Below are 16,107 nucleotides of genomic sequence, written 5' to 3' on the forward strand. Positions count from 1 at the left end.
AGCATTGTTAAAATGCAGAGAAGAGGGCTTCCCTGGTGGCTCAGACGATAAAGAGTCTGCCCGCAATGTGGGGAGACCCAGGTTCAATCTCTGGGTCGGGAAGATCCTCTGGAGAAAGGAATGGCTACCTACTCCGGTATTCTTGCCTGGAGAATTCCATGGCTCGAAGGGCCTGGCAGGCTCCAGTCCATGAGGTCGCAAAGAGTCAGACAAGACTGAGGGACTAAACTGCTTCTCACTTAAAAAGAAAAAAAAAAAAAAAATGCAGAGAAGAGAACCTAAGGCATCCTGGAGGTCAAATCCTGAAGCTTCCACTTAAAAGCTGATTTTTTTTTTTACCTTTTTTTTTTTGGCCATGCCACATGGGATGTGGGCTATTAGTTCCCCGATCAGGGATCGAACCAGCACCCCCCACATTGGAAATGGGGAGTTCTTAACCACTGGACTGCTGGGGAAGTCTTTAAGAGCTACTTTGACCTTGACCAAATTACTTTACCTCTTTGAGTCTGTTTTATATCTCACAAAATTTTTGCCAGAATTAAATGAGATAATATAGGATGTTAGGTCCTATAGATAATATAGGGCCTATATTATCTATAGGACCTAAAATTTTTTTAGGTCACTGCATTGTATTTCAGAGAAGGAAATGGCAACCCACTCCAGTATTCTTGCCTGGAGACTCCCACAGACAGCAAAGCCTGTGTCCATAGGGTCACAAAGACTCGGACACGACCGAAGCAACTTAGCATGCATGCATGCACTGTATTTCACAGATGTGCAACAAATGTTCATTTCCTTCCTTTATTCTAGGAATGGGAAAGAAAAAACAAAAAAATTAAGTAGAGGAATCTTTAAAAAACAATAGTTTTTTTTTTAGGGAAAAATAAGAACAATTTAGTGGTAAAAAAGATTTCTCTCAGAGTTCCCTGGTGGTACAGTGGATAAGAATCCACCTGCCAATGCAGGGGACATGGGTTCGATCCCTGGTCCAAGAAGATTCCACAGGCCATGGAGTAACCAGAGCCCGTGTGCCACAACTACTGAAGCCTGTGTGCCTAGCACCTATGCTCCACAACAAGAGAAGCCACTGCAACGAAAAACTCATGCACTGCACCTAGAGAACAGCCCGTGCTTGCCACAATTAGAGAAAGCCCACGTAGCAATGAAGACCCAGTACAACCAAAAAAAATTATAAATATTTAAAAAAAAAGATTTCCCTCCATTAGCAGCGATAATAAATATAAATAAAATTCAGTTCTCAAGATTTTATTTCCTCTACAGTCCTTTGATGAAGATGAGAACTTTAGAGTTATTAAAAGGTAGTATTCCCTCAGAGATATAAACGATGAAACCAAATTACTGTTTCTGATCTGCTACTTATTGTACTATGTAGAACCATTTTTTCAAATTATAAAACAACTCAGCAATATATCATGGTATAGGAAATGCAAACCCAATCTTTCACCTTTTGGATTCAGGAGGCTGTCTCTTCTTTATCATTTCACGGAGCCTTGCAGCTGACTGTAAAATACACAAAACATAACACATGTAAAAATACTATCTTATTAAAAAAAATAATAATACTGTAACTACATAGCTTACCTTCTAAAACATTTGAGTATCTGCTACTATATGCACACTAAGCCAAGATCTCTACAGGAAGTAAAGAACCTTGGGATTGACAACTGCTCTCGGCAGCAGACATGAGGCAAATACACTATCGATAATAAAGAGAAGTATATAATACTCTCTAAAGGACTGACATTCTGATTCCTGGCACCAGGCTACTAACACGGTGACACAAGTAAACATTTACTAAATATACTATTACACATTTCCAAGTTTAACTTATACTTCAGGCAACCCTTTGTGGGTGTTTTCCAGAAAAGTTACAGGTTATACTTCCATAAATCAATAATTTCTGTTAACTAAAGTCAAAATAAGAGATATTTTTGTCTCCATTTCTGATGAATTTTCAACTGTTAGTGAGTGACTCAGCAATTTAGTGCCTTATATTAACTCACCCTCCCTCCCCTCAAGATGCAAATACACACTGAATATTTAGGAATCTGGTATGCCCAGAAACTATTTAATAAAGCCAAGGGTTTTAATGTATTTTGGGGGGAAACATCACACACCCTCCTGGACAGCTCTTCTCACACACATAGAAGCTTGACCGCAGTGTGAAGACCTTCAATGTAAATTATACCTTTAGTAATAATGATTAGAAAACATTAGCATACTTATGGCCATTAACCCTTAAATCTTCCAATACTAACCATATTTTCCTCTATTCTTTATTTTGGCTGTGCCTCGAGGTGTGTGGGGTCTTAGCTCCCTGACCAGGGATAGAAAGGAGTGAGGGGAAGCTTCCAATTACAGCTTTAATACAACAGTTTAAAAAAAAAAGTCTTGGAATCAATAAAATACGGTAAACTGTATTAAGTGTAGATCTTGCTAATTTTACCCTCCCTCATTTGACACTACGAAACCTGATAATGAGTATTTTATGGACCTACTAGCAAGAGGAATAGTATCTCAGTTTAGATTAGAAACTTCAAACAAACCTCAGACAACTGAAGAGAAGCAAAAAAGCTTGCATTTTCTGATATGTTCTTCAGTCTCTTTCTTTCATATGGTGACAATTCTGAAAAATCATCCTATAAAATCACACCAAAAAGATTCTATTATTTACATAATCCACAGCAAAAATACCCCACAAAACTAGCTGTTGCATTCTCCACATGTATATGTTCCTTCAAATTGCATCTACTATGGTTATTTTATGTTATATTACCAAACAGCACATAAACTTTGCTGCACTGGATACTGAGAAGGAGTTTAGGTTTGGGATAATTGCAGGATATATGCACGGCTTCCCAATTAAATAACAAGTGATCTGATATCAGAAGTCAAGTAGGACAGCTGAATAGCACATTACTTTTTACTGGCCCTTTCACAAACTGACCTTTTTATTAAGCAAAACAAGAAAGAACTCAAAAACAGAAATTTTTAAATTTACTGAGATGATTAAAGAAATTCAATAAAAAAGAGAATCACATGAGCAGAAAAGACAGTTTTAAACTAGAGAATCTTAGAGGTCCAATATCCAACTAATAGTTACTATAGGGCGGGGAAAGGAGCAGAGAAAATGGAGGAGAGAAAATCATTAGAGAAATAATACAAGAAAGCTTCTCAAAACAGAAGAAATGAGTTTCCAGATTAAAAGGGCCCAACGTGTATACCACACAATGAATGAAAACAAGACTTAAGCCCAGGCATATCATCACAAAATTTCTCAATACCTGAAGATGAGTGAAATAAAGAGAAGATCCCAAAAGTTTGCAGAGGGAAAAACAGACCACAAAGAACCAAGAATGATAACTTCACAATATCCAGGAAGCTAGAAGACAAAGGAAGAATATGTTAAAAATGTTAAGGAAAAATTATTTTCAACTTACAATTCTAAATCCAATAATGCCAACAATCAAATGTAAAGCATAAAGACTTTTTCAGACATGCAAACAATCTGTTGGGCTGCCCAGGTGGTGTGAGTGGTGAAGAATCCACCTACCAATGCAGCAGATGCAAGAGACCCAGGTTCAATCCTTGGGCTGGGAAGATCACCTGGAGAAGGAAAAGCCAACCCACTCCAGTATTCTTACCTGAAAAAATCCCCTGGACAGAGAAGCCTGGCAGGCTACAGTCCATGGGGTTGCAAAGAGTCAGACATGACTGAGCACTTACCAGCAGAAAACTATCTGTCATACACCAGCTTTCAGGAAGTTACTATAAGCCGCACTTCATCAAAATTAGACAATAAACCAAGAAAAAGAAAGACAGGATCCAGGCTACAGAAGTCCAACACAGGAGAGAGAAAAAAGAAATTTAAAGAAAAACAGTAAAGAGAAGGCCAAGAAAGAGAAAACGGTCCTGAATGATGGAGGGTCCCAGAAAACATTTCATGAATTATATACATACATACATACATACACACACACATATATAATATATATAAAGCCATTAGAATTCATCTATTTATACTGAGAAAAATTTTACACCTGAGGTAAAGCTTGGACTATATGTAATACGGAAGGTAAAACACAGGAAGGAGGAGGAGACAGCACATGTGTAAACTTAATCTTCTACAGTAAGGCAATAGGCGACGTGGGGGAGAAAAGCTAAAATGGCCTAAAGTCTAATTTGTCTGTTGAGCAGTGATCACAAATAGGTAAGTAACAGAAAATTGCTGGCTGTTTTGATTTGGTTCTGTGTATACATACATGTGTGTGCATATGGAATTGGGTCTTCCCCACTGGTTCAGTGGTAAAGAATCCACCTGCAATGCAGAAGAGGCGGGTTCAATTCCTGGGTCAGGAAGATGCCCTGGAGAAGGAAACGGCAACCCACTCCAGTATTCTTGCCTGGGAAATCCCCTGGACAGAGGAGCCTGGTGGGCTACAGTCCATGGGGTCACAAAGAGTTGGACATGACACCGCGACTAAACAACCACCACATATGGAATTACCTTTGTGTGAAACTAAGATCATGGCATCCAGTCCCAATACTTCATGGCAAACAGATGGTGAAAAAAGTGGAAACAGTGACAGATTTTATTTTCTTGGGCTCTAAAATCACTGTGGATGGTGACTATAACCATGAAATTAAAAGACGCTTGCTCCTTGGAAGAAAGCTATGACAAACCTAGACATCGTATTAAAAAGCAGAGACATCACTTTGCCAACAAAGGTCCATACAGTAAAAGCTATGGTTTTTCCAGTAGTCATGTACAGATGTAAGAGTAGGACCATAAAGAAGGCTGAGCGCTGAAAACTTGATGCTTTCAAACTGCAATGCTGGAGAAGACTCTTGAGAGTCCTTTGGACTGCAAGGAGATCAATCCAGTCCATCCTGGAAGAAATCAACTCTGAATATTCACTGGAAGGACTGATGCTGAAGCTCCAATTCTTTGGACACCTGAGGCAAAGAGCTGACTCACTGGAGAAGACCCAGATTCTGGGAAAGACTGAAGGCAGGAGAAGCAAGCAGAGGAGAATGAGATGGTTAAATAGCATCACTGACTCAATGGACATGAGTCTGAGCAAACTTCAGGAGACAGTTAAGGACAGAGAATCCTAGCATGCTGCAGTTCATGGGGTTGCAAAGAGTTGGACATGAACAACCGAACAACAACAAATATATATACACACACAGAATTATGACTTACTATGACTTAAACAGGTATGTACAAGTATCAATTTGACCAAAATGACGATTTTTCTCACACACATAATAGTGACAGCAAAGGTGAATGGTTATTTTGTCATTGCCTTGAACAATGCCTCTCAGAGGAAAACATTACCACCATCATCAGACTTTCGAAGAATCTATCTTAAAACGCTGCATTTGGAGATCAAAGGAACAAAATTTAAATGATTCTAATTACCACAGGAAAAAATAAGAAAATTTATTAAGAAAAATAAGACTTTTTTCGAGGTATGCATCATTCAAACTATTCCTACCCATTATCTGCCCCTCCAGGACTTGCAACATCAAAGACCAAGCAAAGAATATCAAAGTGGGTTCTCAAAGTAAATATATATTATAGGAAATAGAAATGTTTTTAATCCCATTAATGTTTTATCTTCAGAGACATTTGAGCAGTTACTGCATATATAAAATAAGAGGGAAAACGCTACCTTTAGAAAACAAAAGAAAAATAACTTGAATTAAAAATGTGCTGATGCCAAAAATTTACCAGCTGTATGAACACATATATAATGTTCTCCAAATGACAGAAGTGTAGAGATGGAAAACAAATCAGTGGTTGCCAGGGGTTAAGGCTGGTGGGAAGGAGGGCCATAGCCTTAACTATAAAGGGGTAGTCTAAAGGAGATCTTTGCAAAGATGGAACAGTTCTGTATCACTTTTGTGGTGGTGGTTACATGAATCTACACATGCGATAAAAAGATAGAGAACGGGACACACACCTAGCACCAGTATGAATTTCCTGGTTTTGATACTGCAATGTAGTTATTTAAGATGTGCTCACTGGGGGAAATTTCCTGGTTGCCTAGTGGTTAGGACTCTGCACTGTCACTGCTCTGGTTCAATTCATGGCCAGGGAACTAAGATGCGACAAGCTGTGTGGCACAGCCAAAAGAGTTAACTAATTGATCAAAAATAAAATAAGATGTACTCATTGGGGAAAAACTGGGTGAAGGGTAAATAAAACCACTCTGTACTATTTTTGCAAATTCCTATGAATCTGTTAAGCACTTCGAAATAAAAATTTCAAGAAATATACGTTTCTCAGCTAACATCATACTTAACAGTGAGAGACTGAAAGCTTTTCCCCTAAACTCAGGAACAAGATAAATATGTCTCTCACCACTTCTATTCAACACTGTACTGGAAGTTCTAGCCAGGGGAATTAGGCAAAAAAGGAAATAAAAGACATCCAGATTGAAAAGGAAGAAATATAACAATCTTTACTGCCAATGACATGATCTTATCTGTAGAAAATCTTAAAAAGAATCCACACACAAAAAAATGAGAGTAAACAATTTCAGCAAAGTTGTAAGATACAAGATCAATATATAAAAATAAGTTGTGTTTCTGTACATTAGCAATGAACAATCAGAAAATGAAATTAAGAAACAAATACCAGAATAGTATCAAAAAGAATAATATATTTTGGGGACTTCCCTGGTGGTCCAGTGTGGGTGTCTGCCTGCCAAAGGGACGTGGGTTCCAGCCCTCATGCAGGAAGATCCCACAGGCTGCAGGGCAACTAAGCCCTCAAGACACAACAAAGCAAGCCACTGCAATGAGAAGCCCACAGCTATACACAGCCAACAAAGTCCCAGTACAGCCACAAATACATAGAAAAACTTTTTAAAAAAGAATATACTTTGACACAAATTTAACCAAAGAAGTGCAAGACTTGTGCACAGAAAATTATAAAACACTGAAAGAAATTAAAGAAAATCTAAATAAGTGGAAAGACAGCTCATGTTCATAGACTGAAATACTTACTATTTTTAAAATGGCAGTATTCCCCAAATTGATCTATAGATTCAGTACAATCTCTTGTCAAAATTTTAAATGTCAGTTTTGCAAATATGGATAAGCTGATCCTAAAATTCATATGGAAATGAAAGGAACCCATAATAGCCAAACAATCTTGAAAAGAATCAAGTTACAAGACTCACACTTCCTGATCTCAAAACTTAGTACAAAGCTACAGTACTTTGGCCACCTGATGCAAAGAGCTGACTCACTGGAAAAGACTCTGATGCTAGGAAAGATTGAGGGCAAGAGGAGAAGGGGGTGACAGAGGATGAGAAGTTGGATGGCATCACTGACTCAATGGACATGAGTCTGAGCGAACTCTGGGAGAAAGTGTTGGACAGAGAAGCCTGGTGTGCTGCAGTTCATGGGGTCACAAAGAGTCGGACACGACTTAGCGACTAAAGAACAACATTAACAGTATTTAAAAGAGTGTGGTACTGGCATTCAGATAGGCAGATAGATCAACTGAATAAATCTGAGTCTAGAAATAAATCTATACACCTATGGTTAATTTATTTTCATTAAGGAAATCCAGACCATTCAGTGGGAAAGACGAGTTTTGACAACAAATTGCTCTAGGACAAATGTATATCCACATGCAAAAGTATGAATTTGGATCCTTATCTCATGTGATATATAAAAACTAACTCAAAATGGATCAAAGACTTAAATTTAAAACCCAGACTATAAAACTCTCAGAAAATAGACGTGTTAATCTCTATAAACCTGGATTTGCCAATGGTTTCTTAGATATGACATCAAAGCATCAGTAACAAAAGAAAAAATAAACTGGACTCAAAACTACTGATAACGTTTTTAACAATTAAATTTAAGGACTTCCCTGGTAGTCCAGGGGTTGGGAGTCTGTCTGCCAGTACAGGGGACATGGGTTCGATCCCTAGTTCCAGAGGATCCCCCATGCCATGGAGTAACCAGATCTGTGCAACACAACTACCGAGCCAAGTGTCACAACCACTGAAGCCTGTGTGCCTAGAGCCGATGCCCCACAAGAGAAACCACAATGAGAAGCCCACACACAACAAAGAGTAGTCCCCATTTGCCATAACCAGAGAAAGCCCACGCACAGCAATGAAGACCAAAAACGCATAGAGCAGCCAAAAATAAAATAAATTTTTTTAATTTAAATTAAAATTCAAAACATTTGTACAAAGGACACTGTCAAGAAAGTGAAAACAAAGTCCTAGAATGGGAGAAAATATTTGCAAATAATATACCTAGTAAAGATCCAATGTCCAGAATATATAAAGAACTCTTACAATTTAACAATAAAAAGAGAGAAAAAAAAGGACAACTTAATTCTTTTTAATTTTTTAATTGAAGGATAACTGCTTTACAGAATTTTGTGGTTTCCTGCCATACATCAACAATAATCAGCCTTGGGTACATCCACGTCCCCTCCCTCTTAAACCTCCCTCCCATCCCACCCTTCAGCCTGTCACAGAGTCCGTTTGCCTTCCCTGAGTCGCACAGCAAATTCCCATTGGCTATCTTTTTTACTTATGGTATTGTAAATTTCCATGTTGCTCTTTCCATACATCTCACCTTCTCCCTCCTCCTCTCCCCCAACGTCCATAGGTCTGTTTTCTCTGTTCCTCCATTGCTGCCTGAAAATAAATTCATCAGTGCCAACTTGCTAGATTCCATATATAGGCATCAGTATGCTATGCTATGCTATGCTAAGTCGCTTCAGTTGTGTCCGACTCTGTGTGACCCCATAGACGGCAGCCCACCAGGCTCCCCCGTCCCTGGGATTCTCCATACAAGAACACTGGAGTGGGTTGCCATTTCCTTCTCCAATGCATGAAAGTGAAAAGTGAAAGTGAAGTCGCTCAGTCGCGTCTGACTCTTAGCGACCACATGGACTGCAGCCTACCAGGCTCCTCCGTCCATGGGATTTTCCAGGCAAGAGTACTGGAGTGGGGTGCCATTGCCTTCTCCAAGGCATCAGTATACAATATTTGTATTTCTCTTTCTGACTTACTTCACTCTGTATAATAGGTTCTAGGTTCATCCACCTCTTTAGAACTGACTCAAATGTGCACAACCTAATTTGTTAAATAGGCAAATGACTTAAATAGACATTTCTCCAAAGTACAAATTGCAAGTATGCACATGTAAAGATGTTCAACATCATTAGTCATTAGAAAAATGCAAATCAAAACCACAATGAGATACCACTTCATATCCACTAGTAAGGCTATAACCAAAATAGTTAAGGACTTTACGTTAAGTGAAATAACGGTCACAAAAAGACAAACATTGTATGCTTCCACTTATACATGGTACCTACAGTAGTCAAATCCATAGAGACAGAAAGTAGACTGGTTAGGGGCTGAAGAGCTGGAGAATGAGGAGTTCTTTAATGGGTATGGGCATATGTGCTAAGTCACTTCAGTCGTGTCCGACTCTTTGAGACATTATGGACTGTAGCCCACCAGGCTCCTCTGTCCCTGAGGATTCCCCAGGCAAGAATACTGGAATGGGTTGCCATGCTCTTCTCCAGGGGATCTTCCCAACCCAGGGATCAAACCTGCATTTCTTACGTCTCCTGCATTGGCAGGCAGGTTCTTTACCACAAGTGGCACCTGGGAAACCCTTATGAGTATAGTTTCAGTTCTGCAAGATGAAGAGTTCTGGTTTTACAACTATATACATTTACATAACACTACTGAATTGTACACTTAAAAATGGCAAAGAGCTAAATTTTACATTGTGCATTTTACTTCAATTAAAAATTTCAAAAATGTTACAAAAGACATAAGTATTGCTGAGGGTATACAGAGATTGGATTTTTTTAATATATACATTGCTATTGGTTATGTAAAAATGGGGCAGTCACTTTGGAAAACAATTTGACAATGCCTCAAAAACCTAAACACAGTTACCCTATTTCGCTCCAAGGTGTGTGTGTGCACCCAAGAGAATGGAAAACATCACATAAAATCTCACAAGTAAATGCTCATGGCAGCATTATTCTTAACAGCAAAAAAAAAAAAAAGTGAAAACAACTCAAATGTCCATCAACTGATGAATGCATAAACAAAATGTGGTATGTCCATACAATGGAATAGTATTTAGCCATGAAAGGAAATGAAGTACTAATACATGCTACATGAATGAACCCTGAAAACGTGCTAAATGTAAGAAGCCAGACCAAAAAAGCCATATACTGTATAATTCCATTTATATGAAATGTCCAGAATAGGCAAATATATAGAGACAGAAAGTAGGTAAGTGGTTTTCCAAGGCTGAGAGAGGGAGGGGGAGGGTTTATAATCACTACTGACAGGTATGCAGTTTCTTTTTGGAGTGATAAAAATTTATGAAATTGGAGAGTGATGATGGCTATACAGCTTCATGTATATATACAAAAAACACTGAATTATACACTTTAGTATATGTTATGTGAATTCTGTCTTAATAAAGAAATAAATATATGCTTGATGACAGAAACCGGATATTCACATAGTCTCAAAGTACCTTCCTCAAAGCATTCAGTAATTACCAAGGGAAAAATACTAAGCTTACACTGGGAAATCCTGGCAGACACCACTGTAGCAGTGATGAAGGTCAACATCACCAGTAAAATATCAACATCATGTACACTCTGATATGATACACTGAGGAGGGCACCTTCACTTCTGTGGTATCCTTCCCCAAAATGCAAAATCTTAATCTGATCATGAGAAAATAGCAGATAAACCCAAACTGAGGGCTTCCCAGGTGGCTAAGTGGTAAAGAATCCACTGCCAAAGCAGAAGACTTGGGTTCAATCCCTGGGTCAGGAAGATCCCCTGGAAAAGGAAATGGCAACCCACCCCAGTAATTCTTGCCTGGGAAATCCCATGGACAGAAGAGGCTGACAGGCTGCAGTCCATGGGGTCACCAAGGGTCAGACACAACCTACTGACTTAACAACACAAACTGAGGGACATTATACATCATTATATGTCTTTGATGTGACAAAAGCCATCCTTCATTTAGAAAGAAATAAGCTTATAAACTAAATACTGATCCTAAACCATGGTACCATAAATTTTTACCCCCAAACGATAATTAATGAAAGGGAAGAGAAAAAAAGAATGAAATGTTCTAAAAAAGATGTGAGATCTTTCAGCCTGTTGTAAGAAAATGTATGCTGAGCATCTATGACCTGTTTGACTATCTCCAGTAGTCACTATCTCACGTTCTAATTTCTGACCCTACTTGTTGTTGTTGTTTAGTTGCTGAACCGTGTCTGACTCTTTTGAGACCCCATGGACTGTAGCCCGCCAGGCTTCTCTGTCCAAGGAATTTTCCAGGCAAGAATACTGAAGTGGATTGCCATTTCCTTCTCCAGGGGATCTTCCCAACCCAGGTATTGAACCCGAGTGTCCTGCATTGGCAGGCAGATTCTCTACCGCTGAGCCATAGGCAGAAGCCCTATTTATTTTACATCAAAACAAAATCTGCTTTATATTAAGCCTCAAATACTCAGAATTTTAGAGTCTAAGAGGCAAAAAGAGACAATCCAGTCCACTGGCTCTCAAAGTGCAGTCCTGGACCAGTCGCTAGGAAACTATTTTAGACATTCAAATTCAACCCTCACTCAAAACTTCTGAATCAGAAACAGGTGGTGAAGCCCTGCAATAGGGTTTTAACAAGCCCCCCAGGTAATTCTAACACAGGCTAAAGTTTGAGAACTATCAATCTTATCTAATTCTCTCACCACAGAAGTGACTTGCTTAAAGGTACAAGGTTTCTTAGGAGTGGCCATGCCTAAAACCTAGACTTCCAAGCCCCTGTCCAATGCATTTCTGACTTAACCCACACTGTGCCACCACAGGTCCTAGTTCATTACAACACCTCCTCAATTATCCTATCTCCCTTTCCCTACCATCATTTTCTGTTCCAGTTCCATCTACTTCTTACCATGTGACAGGGTCATAAAACTTGTCACTTTAAATGAAGTACAACATTCCTGGTAGGCAATAAGAGCCAAAAGAATTAGATGCTTAATTCCTTAAACTGATTCGAACTATCATTTCAAACAGAATTATTGTTTTTCATGTATCTTCTCTACTCCATCGTTTGTCTCCTTTAAGTAATTAAGGGAATTATTCAGCACATCAATGCAGTCAATTAATGATGATTTTCCCACCTTAACATCAAGAGTTACTCAAGTACTATATGTCCTTTACAAGTCAACTTCTTCTGGTATACTATGCATAAACATGCAAAGGCGAGCAAGACGCCCTTAAGTAGGAGTAAGCTCAAAAATAAGTGCAGCAAACTGAGAAAGAAAGAGAAGCAAAGTCAATCCTCTCCTTCACAAATCAAAACCAAGAGCCCCCCCAAAAGAGAAAAAAAACAAGAGCCAAATAAAACCAAGGAAATTACCTGTTGTACATTTAAAAAATAAAATTTCACTTAAATATAAATTAGATGATAAAATAATCTGTTTAAGCTAAAGAGGCCCTTGATAACCATAGCTTAACAAAGCTCCAAATTTTTAAACATGAAAATTTGAATAAGCTGGTAATTAGATCCTTACCAGGCCTGGTGTGGTGTCTTCGTCACTGTCTCCTTCCTGGCTGCTTTCTGTATCAGGACTGAGAACCACAGTATCTGAAGGGCTCTTGTACTGCCACTTGTTGCTTTCAGCATGAACATCCAAGGATGATTTTTGCAGAGTGGATTCTTCCTTGGAAGATGTGGCTTCCATCTTTGGAGTTAAAATCCTTCTGCAACTTCTCTTTATTTCAGCTTTCTTAGATTTCTTACATGTCACTTCACTGTTAGAATTCTTATCTAATAGAGATTTGGGGCGCTTAAGTTGGCCTGTATTGTAGTTACTGAGTGAAAAGGGGACAAGACACACCTTAGCTGTTACTCCTAAAACTGTAGTCTGTACCGGTCTCAGGGATATATCAGCGATGTTTTGGTTTTCCTTATATTCATTCACCTATTCAGGTCAATAAAGGAAAACAGTATTAAAATTCCAGGTCCTTAGCCTTTTCTTACTCTTTACAACCCTATAGACTACAGCCCACCAGGCTCCTCAATCCATGGGTTTCTCCAGGCAAGACCACTGGAGTGGGTTGCCATGCCCTCCTCCAGGGTTATCTTCCCAACCCAGGGATTGAACCCACTTCTCTTCTGGTCTCCCGCATTCTCAGGCAGGTCCTTTAGCACTAGCACCACCTGAGAAGTCCCCGAGATTTGTGTAAATAAATCTAATTCCTATTTCAAAATAACAGCATAAATCCCAGCTGACAGCCTGTAAGGAAACTTTTTTCCCCTCCAAAATCTAGATACCTAATTCATTAACCTAAATAGAATTATTATACTGGGCACTGACCCATGAGTCCGCCAGACCAATAATAAAAATGACTGCAATTTGTTATTAGGAAACTGAGTAACTGGAATTGTTCCAAGAGTGGGGAACTGACCAAAACGACTGCAATAACAAACGCAGACTTCCTGATCCCAGCCTGACACTATTTCTGGGGTTACTGACAGGCATCTTCCTTGGGGCTAAGGGCCCAGTTTCCACAGAGGAAAACCAGGACAGGCATCCCTGCCTATCTGTTGAAGCAACACCCGGAAAAACCCAAAACCCGTTACACTGAGAGATGCCCCAAAGAGCAGGAAATAGTTTTGCAGCGAGGAGGTGCCGGTTGGCAAGTCCTCCCCGGTCTACGCCAGGCATATCCCTCACGAAGAATGAGGCAGCAACACACCCGAAAGGGACAAGCCGTTTCTAACATTCACCTGAAGTCGCTGTCTGGAGTCCCCCTTCTGCTCAGCCTCCGCGCGGGACCCAGACATCTTTCCGCAGCGTAGCCCCTGGCGTCTTCCCGCCAAGACTGCGGCGAGAGGCGGGGAAGAGTGGTGATGGGAGGGGCGAGGAAGAGCCCCGCGCCCGCGAGGCTCGGGCGGCGAAGGCGGGCGCTGATCCCAGCCGACGGGAGGGGGAAAGGGGCACGGGGCGTTACATTTTCGCCTAGGTACGCAAGCTTGCCAGCCTCACCCCAAACTCAAATTCTTTAGGGAAGCGAAGGGACCGAATCGCCATTTTTACCTTGGATCCCGGTGGTTTTTGACGCTGCTGATGCCTGTATCTTACTTTGAAAAACACTTGCGCTTCTCCTAAAGAAAAACCACCTCGCCTAGCAATGTGAGCCTGGAAAAGATTCAGGGGCATTTAGTTGGCCAGATGAACTAGAGAAGAAATGAAATCAACCTGCAGGCTTTACCTCGACCCGATGATTCCTTGTGATCCTCCCACCAGAAAATTATGCCCTATGGCTACCGTATTCTCTTCTTCCTAGGAAGGGAAGTATTTTGATTTTTTTCCCCCCAAGAGCTGATAAGGTGGTTTAAACTTCACCCACCAGTTAACTAAGATTCTAGTGATGACCTTACAAAGCCCAAGGACAGGGGGAAAGTCTTAAATAACTTTTGTATCACAAAGCACCATAAATAAGATTTTAGGACACTGTATTTTAGTCGTTGCCATATTAAAAGTTGTTTTGTTGTTGTGGTTTTCTATTTTATGGGTTGCCAAGAGCAGAAAGAATTGCCTTCCCGTCAGATTTACTCACTCGGGATAGCATAGTTTGGAGCTGATAAATTTACGATACAAATTTCTATCAACGCTACTTTTACAGTCCTTTGTAGCTCAAAACTTGGTCGTGCACTGTTCTTTGATTGAGACTTGCCCAATTTTATTTCTTCTCCCAGCTGAGGCCCAACTGTAGAACAGGTGAAACTACTCGAGAAGTAATGCTACTAACAGTACCTTCAGGAAAGTTCACTTCAGCAATTTTCACTCCTAGACTCAAAAATTACTGATAAAATCAAACTTTTCACAGCGCCTGATATAATGCCATATTTCTGGACTTCAAGACTTTGCTCACACTGTCCCTTCTCTCCCTACACAGAAGTTATACCTTTTCTACAATGCATGTGTTCTACCAACTAGCCTGTTTTTTTTAACACGATCCACCCAGAAAATTGGGTCTATTTGTTCCTATTCTATAAACCCTTTCAGTTCAGTTCAGTCGCTCAGTCGTGTCCGACTCTTTGCAACCCCATGAATTGCAGCATGCCAGGTCTCCCATTGGAGAAGGCAATGGCACCCTACTCCAGTACTCTTGCCTGGAAAATCCCATAGATGGAGGAGCCTGGCGGGCTGCAATCCATGGAGTCGCTAAGAGTCAGACACGACTGAGCGACTTCACTTTCACTTTCACCCATAGGAGGAGGGAATGGCAAGCCACTCCAGTGTTCTTGCCTGGAGAATCCCAGGGACGGGGGAGCCTGGTGGGCTGCCGTCTATGGGGTCACATAGAGTCGGACACGACTGAAGCGACTTAGCAGGCCTCCCATTAAGGCTTACTAAATAAAATTCAAGTTCCTGGAGGACACGAGCCTTTTAACAATATTCCATATTCCTTAGAGAGATCTAAGTGATGTAAACACAAGTGCTTAATAATTACTTACGGACTCATATACAAACATTCCAGCCAGGAATATGTTATAATAGGCAGTCTCCAGAAATGGACAGAACTGGAACGCTTAATAGTGTTCGGATTTCAGACATTATTCTAAGCCTCTTGGGGGATTTTTTTTTCTTGCCACTGGCCTAAATTACCACCACTTGCCCTCAAGTGACCAAAAAATACCTTACCACAATCCGCTCAGCCTCATCAACTGAGCTAATCAAGTGCTGTTAACGGGATTTCTATTCCAATTAAACTCTGAGCTTTCAAATTTGACAGTCTTTACAAACTGCAGTTCATTATCTCCTGAGTTTCATTATTCATCACTACCCTGTAATACTCGGGTTTAGACCAACCTAACGAACAAAACCTTAACTTGAGACTTCCCTCGTCGCAGGATCTTAACAGCAAATCCCAGTGGAACCCACTTCCGCCGGGACGACGCGTACAAACACTGCGAGACTGACAATGCCAGGGCAGCCTACGAACATGCGCAGTAACAGACTCCACCTTCTAGTCGTAGGCG

At 40.2% G+C, this 16,107-nt stretch overlaps 1 protein-coding gene across 12 annotated transcripts in view; it reads right to left on the bottom strand.

The window, feature by feature from the left end:
- The window catches only part of WDR76 (WD repeat domain 76), a 56,626-nt gene extending 40,539 nt beyond the window's left edge, over nucleotides 1–16,087 (bottom strand). Inside the window, exons 1-6 of one of the 12 annotated variants that reach the window (XM_044933410.2) lie at nucleotides 15,938–16,084; nucleotides 14,159–14,260; nucleotides 13,849–13,943; nucleotides 12,629–13,039; nucleotides 2,568–2,660; nucleotides 1,466–1,521 (exon numbers count right to left, since the gene is read on the bottom strand). In XM_044933410.2, coding sequence (XP_044789345.2) covers nucleotides 1,466–1,521; nucleotides 2,568–2,660; nucleotides 12,629–13,039; nucleotides 13,849–13,905 — 617 coding nt within the window. In that variant the 5' untranslated portion in view covers nucleotides 13,906–13,943; nucleotides 14,159–14,260; nucleotides 15,938–16,084. The other 11 variants (XM_044933408.2, XM_044933414.2, XM_044933412.2 and 8 more) reach the window with 11 other exon arrangements.
- Nucleotides 16,088–16,107: the final 20 nt, after the last annotated feature.

Source organism: Bubalus bubalis, chromosome 20 (genome assembly GCF_019923935.1).
Source record: "Bubalus bubalis isolate 160015118507 breed Murrah chromosome 20, NDDB_SH_1, whole genome shotgun sequence".
NCBI classification, from domain to species: Eukaryota; Metazoa; Chordata; class Mammalia; order Artiodactyla; family Bovidae; genus Bubalus; species Bubalus bubalis.